This window comes from Canis lupus, chromosome 12 (genome assembly GCF_048164855.1).
Source record: "Canis lupus baileyi chromosome 12, mCanLup2.hap1, whole genome shotgun sequence".
Taxonomy (NCBI): Eukaryota; Metazoa; Chordata; class Mammalia; order Carnivora; family Canidae; genus Canis; species Canis lupus.
The window spans coordinates 17,334,676-17,348,726 of record NC_132849.1 but is presented as its reverse complement, the minus strand read 5'-3'; the positions used below and the strand labels follow the sequence as shown (position 1 = coordinate 17,348,726).

Genomic DNA, 14,051 nt, shown 5'->3' with positions numbered 1-14,051 from the left:
GAGAGAGAGAGAGAGAGAGAGGCAGAGACCCAGGCAGAGGGAGAAGCAGGCTCCATGCAGGGAGCCTGACGTGGGACTCAATCCCTGGTCTCCAGGATCACACCCCAGGCTGCAGGCGGTGCTAAACCGCTGCGCCACGGGGCCTGCCCAAGAATGTTGATTTTAAATAATCAGTTATTTCTGCTTCACAGGTTTCTTTTTTACTTGTCTGGTTAGGTCTCTTCCGTTCTCTGTTTTTTTTAATTTATCAGTTTCGTCAAGTGCCCTCTTACAGTCTCCCCCCCCCAGCTTATGAAAAATGGCTGAACTCCTCATTTTCTCTTGCTCTTTGTATCTCAAATAAAGAACCCTATTATCTGTCCATTCTTATCCATGTTCCTGACTTCAGCCCATTTGCTTTCATTATTATATTTATTACTGTTTTAGTATAGTTGATTTCCTGGTTTTTATGAATATTAAAAGTGTTGGCAGCCACATCTGTATCTCACAATTCTTTTTAATTAAAATGTTGTAGTATTGAAAATGCTCCTTTATACAAAGGAATTGAGCATATACATACGCTTATGTATTTTTTATAATTCATTATTGATAACCTACAAAATGTTACTTATGTGTTTTTCAGATTATCAGCATCCAAGAAATAGAATCATCCATGCATGCACTTCTTTTAAAACAAGCCATGACCTTTATGAAACGCAGGCAAGATGAACTAAAATGTGAATCAACGCATTTACAACAGTTATCACGTTAGTGTATTTCGTGTTCAGTATGATTTATCGTTAAGCTGAATTATCAGCTGGGGAATATAAATATTTGTATTCTGTATAAAAAATGTTTTTTGCATATCTTCTCACTAACCTTTCACCTACCATTTTTAAAAACCTCAAAATATGTAGAGCCAGGGCTTTAGAATGTCTTGAATTAAGTCTAAGACAAAAAAAATAAAAATAACTTCTAATCATTTTAGTATTTGAGACAGAATATATGGTCAGATAATGACTATTTTGAGATGAGTTGACATAAATCTATAGGCCGTGTCAGAAATGTAACTTAATAAAGATTTCATGGCCCTCCCACAGATTAGTTATGGAAGTTAAAGACATTTTGGTAGGTTTCAGTAGAGAATCATCTGTAAAATCTCAAGATTCGGATTTAAAAAAAAATAGATTTGGATTTTAGTTCTCACACTGGTTTTGTATTTTCAGAGATGCCTTCCTTTGATTAAAGTGCTGTCCAGGGAATAGTGAAAGATGGGATCGTAACCAAATAGCTGATTAAAGCAAAGTGACTTTCAAACACATGACCTGTAATTATAAATTATGGTATATACTGAAGTAAAACGTAGTATGAATAAGATTGGTAATGCAAATTTAACAATTCAGGCACAGAAAAAAAACTGGTAAAAAGTACTAAAAAAAAATGCGAAAAAGAAACTTGGTAGAATTTTGTTAGTGTTCTCAAGTGCTGAACTATATTCACTAGCCAAGGTGTCAGGCTAGCAAACTCAATGCCTTTTAATATTATGGTTGGGAGCTAACATTGAAATTTCATTGCATGATGAAATATGCAATTCAGTCGTATTAAGTGTGTTTATATACACTTGTATGTATATATACCCAAGATATAACTTTGGTTTCAAAGTGTCTTTATTTCTTTTAAGAATTTGCAGTATGAAATCAATTTTATTCATTAACAGGCAAAGCTGAGACATCAACAAATGAAAGCGTGGCTATAGATGAAAAAACTCAATGGATTTTAGAAGAGATTGAATCTCGAAGGTAGCTATATAAAGTGAAGACTTAAAGCATCATTGAGCAAGTATTTTTTGCTACTTAAATATAGTTAACCCATATGATATAATTAACCATAACTGAACATTAGTTTGTGAGGATGACGTAAAACCAAGATTTAGTTAAACAGTCCTAAACCCCAGCGTTTAAAGACACACTGGTGTATTAGGTCAGTCAGAAGGAACAGGTAAATGGTATTTCTTGGTCTGGGAATTTTTTGTAACTAGCAGCTACCCGTTATTATATTGTTACCCCCTCTTTAAAGTCTGTGTAGCCCATGAGAATGTCCTATAAGAAAAAGAGGGAGAACTACCAGTTAAGATTAATCAAGCTAAAATGCCAAAAATATTAACATAAAATTGTGTGCTAATAAGGTGGTTTATATTCTGAGCATTTTAAATAAATGGTGACTCCTGCTTTTTGTTTTAAAGCATTTCTTTTCAACAGGAACTGTTTTTGTTTTCGGTTTATTGCAAAACATAGGTCACGAAGAAGACAAGCAAGGGCACTTTGTGGGAATTGTGATCACCAGGAAGGGACATCTAGTGATGATGAACTGTCTTCAGAAGACATGATTGACTTCCAAGAAACCCAAGGTTAGTTATCAAGTTTCTAATATGTCTTAATTTGAAATATTGAAATGGTAAGAAATACTTTACTGTAATTCCCCTTAAATACATAAAATATATAAAATAGTTGAAATTCAGGGAAAAAAGGAACACATTTTTTACCCCCTTTTTAGACTTTTCCTGGGGCACTTGGCTGGCTCAATCTGTAGAACTGACTCTTGATCATGAGCTTGGGGTCGTGAGCTAGAGCCCCATGTTGGGGGGTAGAGTTTACTCAAAAAAACAAAAAACACTTTTTCTACTTCTGAGAAAAATGAGATAAAATGGAGGAACGTTGTGAGTATTCTACATCCTTACGGTTTTTTTCCCTCAGCCTTTCTCATCTTTTGTAAAGGAATGATGAACATTTTTAATTTCATTTCTCTGCTACAAACTCTATATTATAGTTTTCAATTGAAAACAATTACATTTAGAGGTACCTGGTTGGCTCAGGTGGTAAAGCATGTAACTCTTGATCTCAGGATTATGAGTTTGAGTCCCATGGTGGGGGTAGAGGTTACTTAAAAATTTTAATGGTATGAGAAAGTAAAATATGGTATATTTGAAAGAATGTGGGCCTTACAGTCAAATAGATGGGTTTGAAGAAGGGCTGTATTCTGTGTGATCTTAGGCAGGTCCATTGACTTCCCTGAATCTCATGTTGTTTGTTTGCTTGTTTTTTGTCTGTGAATAGGTAGTAACACCTGCTTTGTAGAGAAGATAGTTATACACTGAAATAGCAGGGACTCAATAAATGGTGGAGTTTGTTAGTGTCCCTATTGCTATTAAAGTGATTTATTTTTTTAATTTATACGTTAACATCAAAGGAAAGTTTTCAGCTCAGTTGATTACATACATAGTTGTACATGACTGTGTTTATAGAAAGCAAATAAAGTTCACAAACTTAAAATGCCCGAAACACAGAGACTCATTTTGTTTACAGGTGATATTTTACAGGACCACAAGAAGATTTTTGAAGATGTACATGATGATTTTTGTAATATCCAGCATATTTTGTTGAAATTTCAACAATGGCGAGAAAAGTATCCTGATTCTTATTATGAAGCTTTCATTAGTTTGTGCATACCGAAGCTTTTAAATCCCCTAATCCGAGTTCAGTTGATTGATTGGAATCCTCTTAAGGTATTTAAGCTTAACATAGGAAAGAAATAATTCTGCCACGGTCATTATTAAAATGCCCTTGTTATCAGTTTAGCTTTAAAATACAGTTGGAATTGATAGTGCTTTGGGATAATAGTTTGCATTCATCTTTTCTTGTTTCTTTTCTTTTTGTTTCTCCCTTTATTTTTAAGGCTGAATAGCACTAAACATCTGTCAAGGAAACACTTATTTTTTTATCTACTTCTATGATAAATTTAAAACCATTTTTAAATGATTTAAAAATGTAAAAATAGTATTAGCTTTTTTTTTTTTTTTTTAAGATTTTATTTATTTATTCATGACAGAGAGAGACAGGCAGAGAGAGAAGCAGACTTCATGCGGGGAGCCCAACGTGGGACTTGATCCCAGGTCTCCACGATCACACTCCAGGCTAAAAGCGGCGCTAAACCGCTGGGCCACCAGGGCTGCCCAGTATTAGCTTTTAAGAATTTTAGTGTGAGGAAATTCAACTTAGGTACCAATAGTACTGAAGTTTGGAGATAAGGTATTGGCAATAATTTGGTTTGGAAAGCTGCATTGAGGAGGGAGGATTTAAATGAGGACTGAAAAGTATAGGAGATTTAAACAGGAGACAAAAAGGAATTTTTTGTAAAGGCCCTTAAGGAGAAATCATAGTTCGGGAAGTAGAGATTGTATAGAGTTTCAGATCCTAAAGAGATAGGAACTTATTTTGGTAAATAATGGGAGGAGTCGCATTATGAAAGTAATAAAATGTTTTACAAAGTCCTAGCAGCAGGCTAACTTGGAGGGAAGGAAGATGAGAGATGGATATAATACTGAAAGGCTACTGCTGTACCCCAAGTCCAAGGTAGTGAATTCTTCGTACAGAGTGGTAGTGACAAAGGAAAGAGAAAGGGTGGATTACAGAGAAAGAGAAAAAAAACAAGAAACAGACTCATAACCATGGAGAACAAACTGATGGTTACCAGAAAGGAGGAGGAGGGTAGGGGGGTAGGGTGGGTGAAATAGGTGATAGAGATTAAAGAGTGCACTTGCTGTGATGAGCACTGGGTGATGTATGGAGGCATTGAATTGCTATATTGTACACCTGAAACTAATACAACTGTATATTAACTGTATTAGAATTAAAATAAAGAATTAGTAAAATACTGAGAATCACCCTGACACACCACATTGAAAGGTGGCCCCAGTGTTTTGATTCTGGGTTATTAGAACAGTAGTAGTTCCATTAATAGAAATGAGGCATTTCCAGAGGGAAAAAGATTTTGAAGGAAGGTTTACTGATAGTGTGGAACATCCATGTGGATATGTCTAGTGAGGAAACAAATGAGAAAGTGAAATTGTAGGAATAGAGGAGAAACGAAGATAAAGATTTAACAACGTGAAGGAGACAGCCATATCCTTTTCTCTTTCTCTGCCCTAGTCATGCATGCCTGCCTGTTGCTGTGTTAGGTTCAGGGCCAGGCAGTATTCATAGTACAGGAACTAAGTTTATCTGTAAGAAAATGTTAAGTAGTTGGTTGAAAAGCAGCCTAGTTGTTAACCACTCAAGCTGAGTCGAGTACTCTGTTACACTTAGCAGAGATCTGTTCATTCATTGATTCCACAAATAATAATTGGCCATCTGCTACTTGTTTAGTAAGCTAAACCACCTATAAATACAAATTTGTGCCTATGAGAATTGAGGGAACCAGAAATGACTTTTGCATGAGGTAAATGATTTTTTATAAACAAATTCCATGGTTATTTTAAGTGCTATTCTTACAAATATATATTTTGTTCCCAAAAGTAATGTGTGGCAGGTTCTGAACACAGTGGACATTTTTGGAGTATTTGTCATATGAATGGTGCATAGAATGTAGTTTCTTGTCATACTGTTTAGACATCATGTATTTGTCATGTCATTCTGCCTAGTGTTGGTGGTCTAGGGCTAAATACAGGGGATTAAAATATGGAATTATTATGTTTGATTCTCAGAACAGGCAATTACTGAAAATATGATTATTTTTAAAATAAACTAATTTTTTTGATGTATTAAAATTTTTGATAATTTTATTTGTAAGTTTGATGCCATAGGTTTAAAACAGATGCCGTGGTTCACATCTATAGAAAAATTTATGGCTAACAGTGTGGAAGATTCAAAGAAGGAAGATAATTCTGATAAGAAAATCTTGCCTACTGTCATCAACAAAACAGTTATTCCACGACTTACAGGTACTGCTTTGTAATCTTGATAAAATTAAATTATTCTCTGGCGGAGTCTAGGATCAATAATTTCTGCTATATTCACAATTTTTTTCAGAAGTTTTTGAATGCAGAAATATGCAGTAAAAACCAATAAATGTAACTGAAGGTGGTTAAAAAAGTGCTTCTTTGCACAAGTGATTGGCTACCAAACTGCTAGTATTTCTCTGCCGTTAGCATTTGTGACAGTAGTGTTGCTTTTATAATATCTAAGTCGTTTATTAGTGGCATACTTTCATTCCTATTCCTTTCTTTCTTTCCCTTGACTTCACCCCATTTCTGTTCATTTCTTCTTTCTTTAAAAAACATTATTACATCTTCCCCACATCTGCACTTACAATGGTGTTTGTGCTTCCTGAAGATTTGTTTCATCCGAAATTTTACTTGATCTGTTTCACCACGTCCCTGAGAATTGATTCTTATACCAAAGTCTCCAGAACTCTTAAAAGATGAAGCAACCACTTTTGTATTGCTTCTTAGCCAATTTGGCTAAGCTTTAAGGATTTTTCTCAGTGTATCTTGCAGTACAGTCATAGTTGTATTAAAAAGTTAATACTTTTACCTAGCTTTCTTAATGATAACACAGAATATGTATGCCTCATTTAAGTACTCTTCTAAAATCTCCAAATACATCACTTAAAATTAAAGTCCCTCAAATAAGTAGAATTATGAGAAATTAGTATTGTATATTTAATCTCAAGTTTTGTCCTGGACCCTCTTTTACTCTTCATGAGCCCCTTGGAAAATGTCATGCTCTCCTTTAGTGCCATCTATATCTGTGTTGTTCAGTGTGGTAACCAGTGACTAAATGTGATTATTAAAATTTTCAGCTAAGTAAAATTAAAATCCAGTTCCTCAGTCACCCTAATGACATTTTAAATACTTAATAGTCATATATATGTAGCTCATGGCTATCAGCAGTTATGATGTGTTTTTTCCATCATTCTGAAAGTTACTTTGGATAGTGCTGCTCTACATAATTTTAAATCCAAAAGAACTAGAGCAAGTCCAGATCTCTCTTACCAAAGTACTTTCTGAGTACATCTACTTGGATGCCCAATAGGCATCTCCAAGTCCACATGTGAAATCATACTTACCATCTTTGCAGCAGTTCTACTTCTCTTATGTTTTTTACCTAGAAAGGTACATCTCCATCTACCCATGTATTCAAACCAGGATTTTCAGTCATTCACTCCTCCATCTTTCTTCCCTATACAAGCAATTGCCACATCTGGCTTGGGGTTTTTCTTTTAAAACCTATTTCATTTTTTCTGTTAGTTAACTTGTATTTTACAAGGGTCTACCCTGAGTTAGGCACTGTTGTTGCCTCAGCATATGCAGTAGTGAATAAAATAATTCCTTCTCTCCTGCAGCTTACATTCTGTGAAAAAGACAGATAATAAACAAGATAAAGAAAACCTAGAACATGTTAGTTATGAGGGCTAAGATGAAAAAGTAAGAGAAAGGATACAAATTATCAAAGAGAATTGCAATTTAAAATAGACTGGCCAGAGAAGGCCTTCTTGAGAAGGTCACAATTGAGACTCTGAAAGGAAGAAGTGGGCCTTAGGAATATCTGGGGAAATAAGACCCAAGGCAGTGGAAACAGCAAATGCAAAGGCCCCGAGGCAGGAGCCAGCCTGATTTGCTTGAAAAACAGCACATAGGCCAGTTTAGCTATAGTAGAGTGAGGATGGGTGGAGAGCAGAAAGAGATTAACAAGATTAACAAGGCAAAAGCTGGGGTGCCTGTGTGGCTCAGTCAAGCGTCCAGTTCTTGGTTTCAGTTCAGGATATGATCTCGGTCATGGGATCAAGTACTGCGTTGGGCTCCCCCACCCCATTCCCCGCAGAGTCTGCTTTAGATTCTCTCTCTCTCTCTCTCTCCCTGCACCCCCCTAAAAACCTTTTTAAAAGATGACAGGATCTGTGTTCTATAGGTCCTTATAATCATTTGTAAGACCTTAATTTCTTACTGTAAGTGAAAGAGTGAGAAGTAATTGGAGAGTTTGGAACAGAGAAATGATTATCTGCCTAACATTTTAATAGAATCACTGTGTTTACTGTGTTGAGAATAAACTGAATAAACTTAGAAAGCTTTTGCAGTAATCCAACAGATGATACTAGCTTAGGGTAGGGTATTAAAAGTGGAGGTGCTGAAAAGTGGTCAAATTCTGCATACATTTAAAGAGAGCACTAACAATTTGTTAATGGATTGGTTGTGTGGAGTAAAAGAGAGAGGAATCAAAAGTGACTGCATGGGTTTGGGCATGTGGAAGGACAAAGTTGCCATTTCCTGAAGTGGAAGAGACTGAGAGGACCACATTTAGGGTAAGGAGGTGTTATCAGGAGCTCAGTTTGACAAATGTTGAATTTGCGATGCCTGTTATCCAAATAGAGATGCCAATTAGGTTGTTGAATATGTGAATCTAAAGGAGAGATCCAAGTAGCAGACATAAATTCGGAATTATCAGCACATAGATACCATTTAGAGCCATAAAACTGACCTTAAATACTAAGGTATAAATGTAAATAGGAAAGAAGAGCTAAGTGACCTGAGTCCTGAGGTACTCCAGCATTTATGAATCAAAGAGATGACAGGCACCCAGCAAAGGAGACCACAGAGGTAGGTGGGAAACCAGGAATGCTATCCTGGATGCCAAGAAAGAAATGTTTGTAAGGGTAGTGATCAACTTTCCCAATTGTTGCTGATAAATCAGATGGGGACTAGAATCAACCATCAGGTTTTGCAATGTGAAAGTCATTGCAATGGTAAGAATAGGTAGAATGGTTGGAGATAAGGCCTAATTGAATAATTGAAATGAATTCAAGAGTTAAAAGGAGGGGAGAAATTAGAGATGGTTTTTGAAGAATTTTGTTGTAAAGTGAAGGAAAATCAGGCAGTACTAGAGGGAAAAGAAGGGTCAAGGGAGTGATTATTTTCAATATAAGGGAATAATTCTTCTAAGGCTAATGGGAAAGATCCAGTGGAAGTGATAGCAATACTGAAATTAAAAGGGTGAATTCCAGAAACAGGATCTTCCAGTAAGCCAAAAGGGTTGAGACATTTTGCACAAATAAAAGGTTGGCCTTAGCGAAGACCATAGGTGCTTCATCCATAAGAATGGAAGACAAGTTCAGAGTATGTGGGCATACATGTAGGTAAGTGTGTAGATTCTGCAGTAGTTGCTTGTCTGTTTTCCATCAGTTGAGGAAGTCATCAGCATGAGGGTGAAAGCAAAGAGAAAAAAAGTAAATAGTCGTCTAGAAGAGCTAAGTTCATATACTGAGAAGAAAAAGACATGAAATGATCATCTGGGTGAGAGGGAGGTGGAATGGGCCAGGGAAACAATATGATTGCTAGGCAGAGTGAAGGGCTTACTGGAGTTTTACCTTGATAAGTTTAAAGTGTATTTTTTTTCCTAGCCATGGTTTAGCCACATGGTTAGAGCCATTGACTCAGTGACAGGTGGATTTAACTATGGCTGTGACTGAGTTAGAAAAATTCAACAGAGCCCAAAAAGGACAAGGAAATTGATGTATGCAAATACATAATAGTAATGATTGGCATGGATTTTAAATTGTGTAGGATGGAAGTCTTTGCTAAAGGCCTCAGCTGTTTATTTGTGACAAGTAAAGCAATCTAGTAAATAAATTGTACACTACTGAAACTTTGTTTCAGACTTTGTAGAATTCATTTGGGATCCCTTGTCGACCTCACAAACAACAAGTTTAATAACAAACTGCAGAGTGATTCATGAAGAACTTTCCACTTGTGCAAATGAAGTTAGTAAAGGCAAACAGGTAATAATTTCTAGAGTTGTAAACTTCATGATTTATTTATAGGTTAATTTTGTTATCTTTGTTTACAGAAGATGCAAAAGAAATAATTACCAAAAAACAATTTGGGGAAAAATAGATTTACTTTCAATTTATAGAAACTAGGATTGAGGGGACACCTGGGTGGCTCAGTCAGTTCAGCACCTGCCTTCAGCTTAGGTCGTGATTCCAGGGTCCTGGGATCGAGCCCCACATTGGGCTCCCTGCTCATCAGAGAGTCTGCTTCTGCCTCTGCTTCTGTGCTCCCCCCATTCATGCTCTCTAACTCTGCTCTCTCTCCTTCAAATAAATAAATCTTCAAATAAATAAATGTAATGTTTAAAATAAAAAAACAAAAACCTAGGATTGATCATTCCTTCTTTATAATAATAAAAGAATATACCTTCATATTTATGAACACTAACAGGAATGGCAGTTATTATTAATTATAGGATATATGTACATATAATAAGACCCATATTATTATTTTTATTCTTATTAGATTATTCCTTTCTGTTCAAATCCTTTACTTTCCACTAGGTCCCAGTTCATCAAATGCCACTTGAACATTTCATAGTATTTTATCTGGGCTGCTCAGGGGAGGCAATGTGGTTAGTGACATGAGTGTAGGCTTTAAAGTAAAATTAAAGTTCAAATCCTAGTTCTAGGGATGCCTGGGTGGCTCAGCGATTGAGCGTCTGCCTTTGGCTCAGGACGTGATCCCGGAGTCCTGGGATCAAGTCCCGTATTGGGCTCCCTATGGGGAGCCTGCTCCTCCCTCTGCCTGTGCCTCTGCCTCTTTCTGTGTCTCTCATGAATAAATAAAATCTTAAAAAAAAAAAAAAATAAAAATAAAATAAAACCAAAAACAAATCCTAGTGTTTTTTTGTTGTTGTTGTTGTTTTTTTTTAAGATTTTATTTATTCACAAGAGACAGAGGGGCAGAGATACAGGCAGAGGGAGGAGCAGGCTCCATGCAAGGAGCCCGCCTTAGGACTCGATCCCAGGTCTCTAGGATCACCCCCTGGACTGAAGGCAGTGCTAAACCGCTGAGCCACCTGGGCTGCCCAACAAATCATAGTTCTAATTCAAGGTATTACTATGAACAAATTTCTGAGACTCAGTTTCTTCATCTGTAAAAAGAAGCTATCACCCATTTTTTTTTAACAGAGCTTTCAGAACTAAGTAAGATGACACAGGTTATAAGACTTAACAGAGTGCCAAGTACAGAGCAGGAGTTAAATAAGTGTTCCTTGCCTTTCCCCCACCTCTCCCTTCTTATTTTAAATAAGTTTTTTTTTTCTTTTTTAATGCGGCTTCATGCTCAGAGTGGAGTCCAACGTGGGGCTTGAACTCATGACCTGGAGGATCAAGATCTGAGCTGAGATCAAGAGGGAGCTTAACCGACTCAGCCACCCAGGCACCCCTTAAATAACAATTTATATACATCTTATCTCCTTTAAAATTACATGCTTCTTGAGAGCAGAATCATACAGATTTCCCCCTTCTCCCTCTTCTTACAGCTTTCCTCCTTCATAATAATCCCCAGTGCTAAAATTTAATGGTGTTCAGAATAAGAATGCGACATGCTTCCCTGCTTCTCAACTACCTTGGTCATTCTACTCTAGATGCTCTCCAGACTGACAGTCTCCCTCAATTTCCTTAAAGGTCAAAATATACTTAGTTTACTGGTTTAACTGTATAAATATACAACATTCTCATCAACAAACAGAATGATAAAGAATGCCACAATAAAAGATTTAACAAACTCCCACCAAAGCCTCTGAAAGGTCTCTCCTTATGTCTTATGTTGAGTAAAACTCAATTCTAAATCATGGTGAGATGAAAATCTATCTTATTGAACTTTTTTTTTTTTTTAAGTATAATTAAGCAATTATGATGGAGAGGAAGGCATTCTTCACCTCCCTCCAACAGGATAAAGACATATAACATGAAAATCATTGCAGAAATTAGAGATATTTAACTTAGAAGAAGATATACATGAAGATGCTGTATTTGAAGGAGGAATGGATTTAATCTATTTTGTTACAGAGCATAGAACCAGGATTAGTAGATAAGAGCCACAAGAAAGTAGTTATGGAATCTTATATTTGCTCTCTATATGGGATTATGTAATTATAACCTAAATATAAGCTAAATAGTGCTTTACTGTTTATTAAACACTTTCACACTGTTTCCTTTGATCTTCAGAGCCTTGTAAAATCTGTTGACTTTAATTTCATTTTACAGATGAAGATGCTGGGGCCCATAGGGCGCTCACTTGTAAAAAGGTCGCTTGGGTACTAAGTGGTAGATCTGGCACTTCGTAGTTTGTAATAACTAAAATCTTTCAAAAGTGTTACGATTCACTCATGAAGTTTTTAGATTGGGAATTTTTGTTCTGGAAACCTTCCCACTATGAATGTTGAAAATGGGTTTTTGTGTAGATAGTAGAAGACTGGACTGCATCATTTTTCAGCTTCAACAGTGTTGGCATTTGGAGCAGATAATTATTTGCTGTGGAAAGTTGTCCTGTGCATTGTAATATGCTTAGCAGCTTCCTTGGCCTCTGACCACTAGATTCCAGTAGTGCTCCCTAGTCTTGACAACCAAAAATCTCTCCAGACATTATAATATTCCTTGGGCATAGCACAGTCACTCCTACTTAAGAGTCACTCCTACTTAAGAGTCACTGAACTACATAGCATCCGTGGCTACTAAGACAGTTTGCCTTGCCAGAGAGATCACTGTATTTTTTTCAGTGATGTGTAAGAAATTGAAGAGAATGAAAATGGTTCTAAAAGAATGGAATCAGACAGCAATAGTTCCCATTTTCAAAATGAGAAGTAAATTTTTCTGTAAGCTAATGCCTAGTTAAGAATGGTTTTGATTCTTGTTAAGATTCTAAAATAGATTATTACAGAGGGAGATTATAAACACTTGAAGTGGTGATTACTATAATCTATCACTGATAGGGTTCCTTAATGCAGGTGATTGTTTATCGAAGCAAATTTTCACATATTATCTCAGTTACTTTCATGGATGAATAAGATACTATGCAGTTAGAGTAGAAAGTGTATTTAAGTGTGTTATGATTGTTCCTGTGGATCTAATGGGGAAAGATAAGCTTAGCAGTGGTACAGTTGGGTACAATAAACTGGAAGAGTATACAGAATACTGGACCAAGAGGGATGTGGCTATCTTTAGGGGGAGTCTTTTAGTATTAGATATCTTCTAAATATTGGCCCTGTTCAATATTGAACTGGATGAAGATATGTAAAATGCATGCTAATAAAATTTGCCAGTGGCACAAAGTTAGGAATTCTGCATAGACTTATGGATAGTAGAATAGTATCCAAAAAGATTTCAGACACTGACTTTCAAAATACATGATGTAAAAGAAATGTATATTATGTTCTACCCCTGTATTAAAACATTCAACTGCATAAATAAAAGATAGGAAAGAAACAGCCTTGAAGCAGCACAGGTAAACGAAAGAGGGACATAACCAACAGTAAACCCAATATGAGCTAGTTGTGTCACTTGAGTAGCAGAAAACCTAAGGGGAGTTCTTCTTTCTACTGAGTGTGTGCTGTTTTGAGTAAAAATGTTGATAAATGCTTTGCTCATAGATAAGACTTCCCTGGTTATGTTGCATATAATTCTGGATGTAAGGGTATTAATATTAAATAAATGGGAAGTGTCTAAGATGGTATGGAAAGAGAATCTAGAAAAGTGAGATATCAGTCTTCAAATCTGAAGAATTGTCATGTGGAAGGGAGATTAGATTTGTTTTATATATGATACTAAGAAGTAAATTAGGGAGGACCAAGGAGTGGAAGGTATAGAAGTTTGTTGCTCTAATCTAACAGTTAATAGCTGCCCAAAGTTATGGGCAGCCTCAGGAGATCATGATTCCCTGTCACTACGTGTTTTTAGGCGTAGGTTGGTTGACCAGTTAGTGGAAATGTGAAAATGAAATCAAGTATTTAGATTGCTAGTTTTCAGATTTTTTATCAACAGAACTTTTTTCACATAAAATCTTACACACCCCTATACACAAACACACAAAAACAAAGCTGCTTTTGTTGTGATGAGCACCTGCCGTCACTCTCCCTTGAAGGCCTCAATATCTGCCCAAGCCACCTAGAATTATCTCTCTGGATATAAAGAACAGTGTAAAAACTACTAGATAAAGCTTATAAGAGTCTTTTCAAAGCAGTTTTAAAGAGTGTACAGAGTATGTGTGTGTGGTTGTTAAAACTTTACTGTTCAGAGAACTTTCCCCCCACCACCAAATAATGTATTTGAATTTTTGGAAAAGGTAATGAGCTTAGAGTTTTAAAATACATGAATTTGTTTTAAATAATTTTTTTAGAAATAATGTCAAACTTACCAAAAACTTCATGAGTAAAAATAGCATACTCATAGGCCTTTCACCCAGATTC

At 36.1% G+C, this 14,051-nt stretch overlaps 1 protein-coding gene across 9 annotated transcripts in view; it reads left to right on the top strand.

Moving 5' to 3' along the window:
- The window catches only part of GCFC2 (GC-rich sequence DNA-binding factor 2), a 50,670-nt gene that overhangs the window by 21,569 nt on the left and 15,050 nt on the right, over nucleotides 1–14,051 (top strand). For 4 of the 9 annotated variants that reach the window (XM_072769974.1, XM_072769973.1, XM_072769975.1 and 1 more), the window contains 6 exons: nucleotides 623–746; nucleotides 1,697–1,778; nucleotides 2,274–2,386; nucleotides 3,342–3,541; nucleotides 5,605–5,755; nucleotides 9,467–9,588. In XM_072769974.1, coding sequence (XP_072626075.1) covers nucleotides 623–746; nucleotides 1,697–1,778; nucleotides 2,274–2,386; nucleotides 3,342–3,541; nucleotides 5,605–5,755; nucleotides 9,467–9,588 — 792 coding nt within the window. Of the gene's footprint in view, nucleotides 1–622; nucleotides 747–1,696; nucleotides 1,815–2,273; nucleotides 2,387–3,341; nucleotides 3,542–5,604; nucleotides 5,756–9,466; nucleotides 9,589–14,051 lie in introns of those variants that run through there. The other 5 variants (XR_012004283.1, XR_012004284.1, XM_072769977.1 and 2 more) reach the window with 5 other exon arrangements.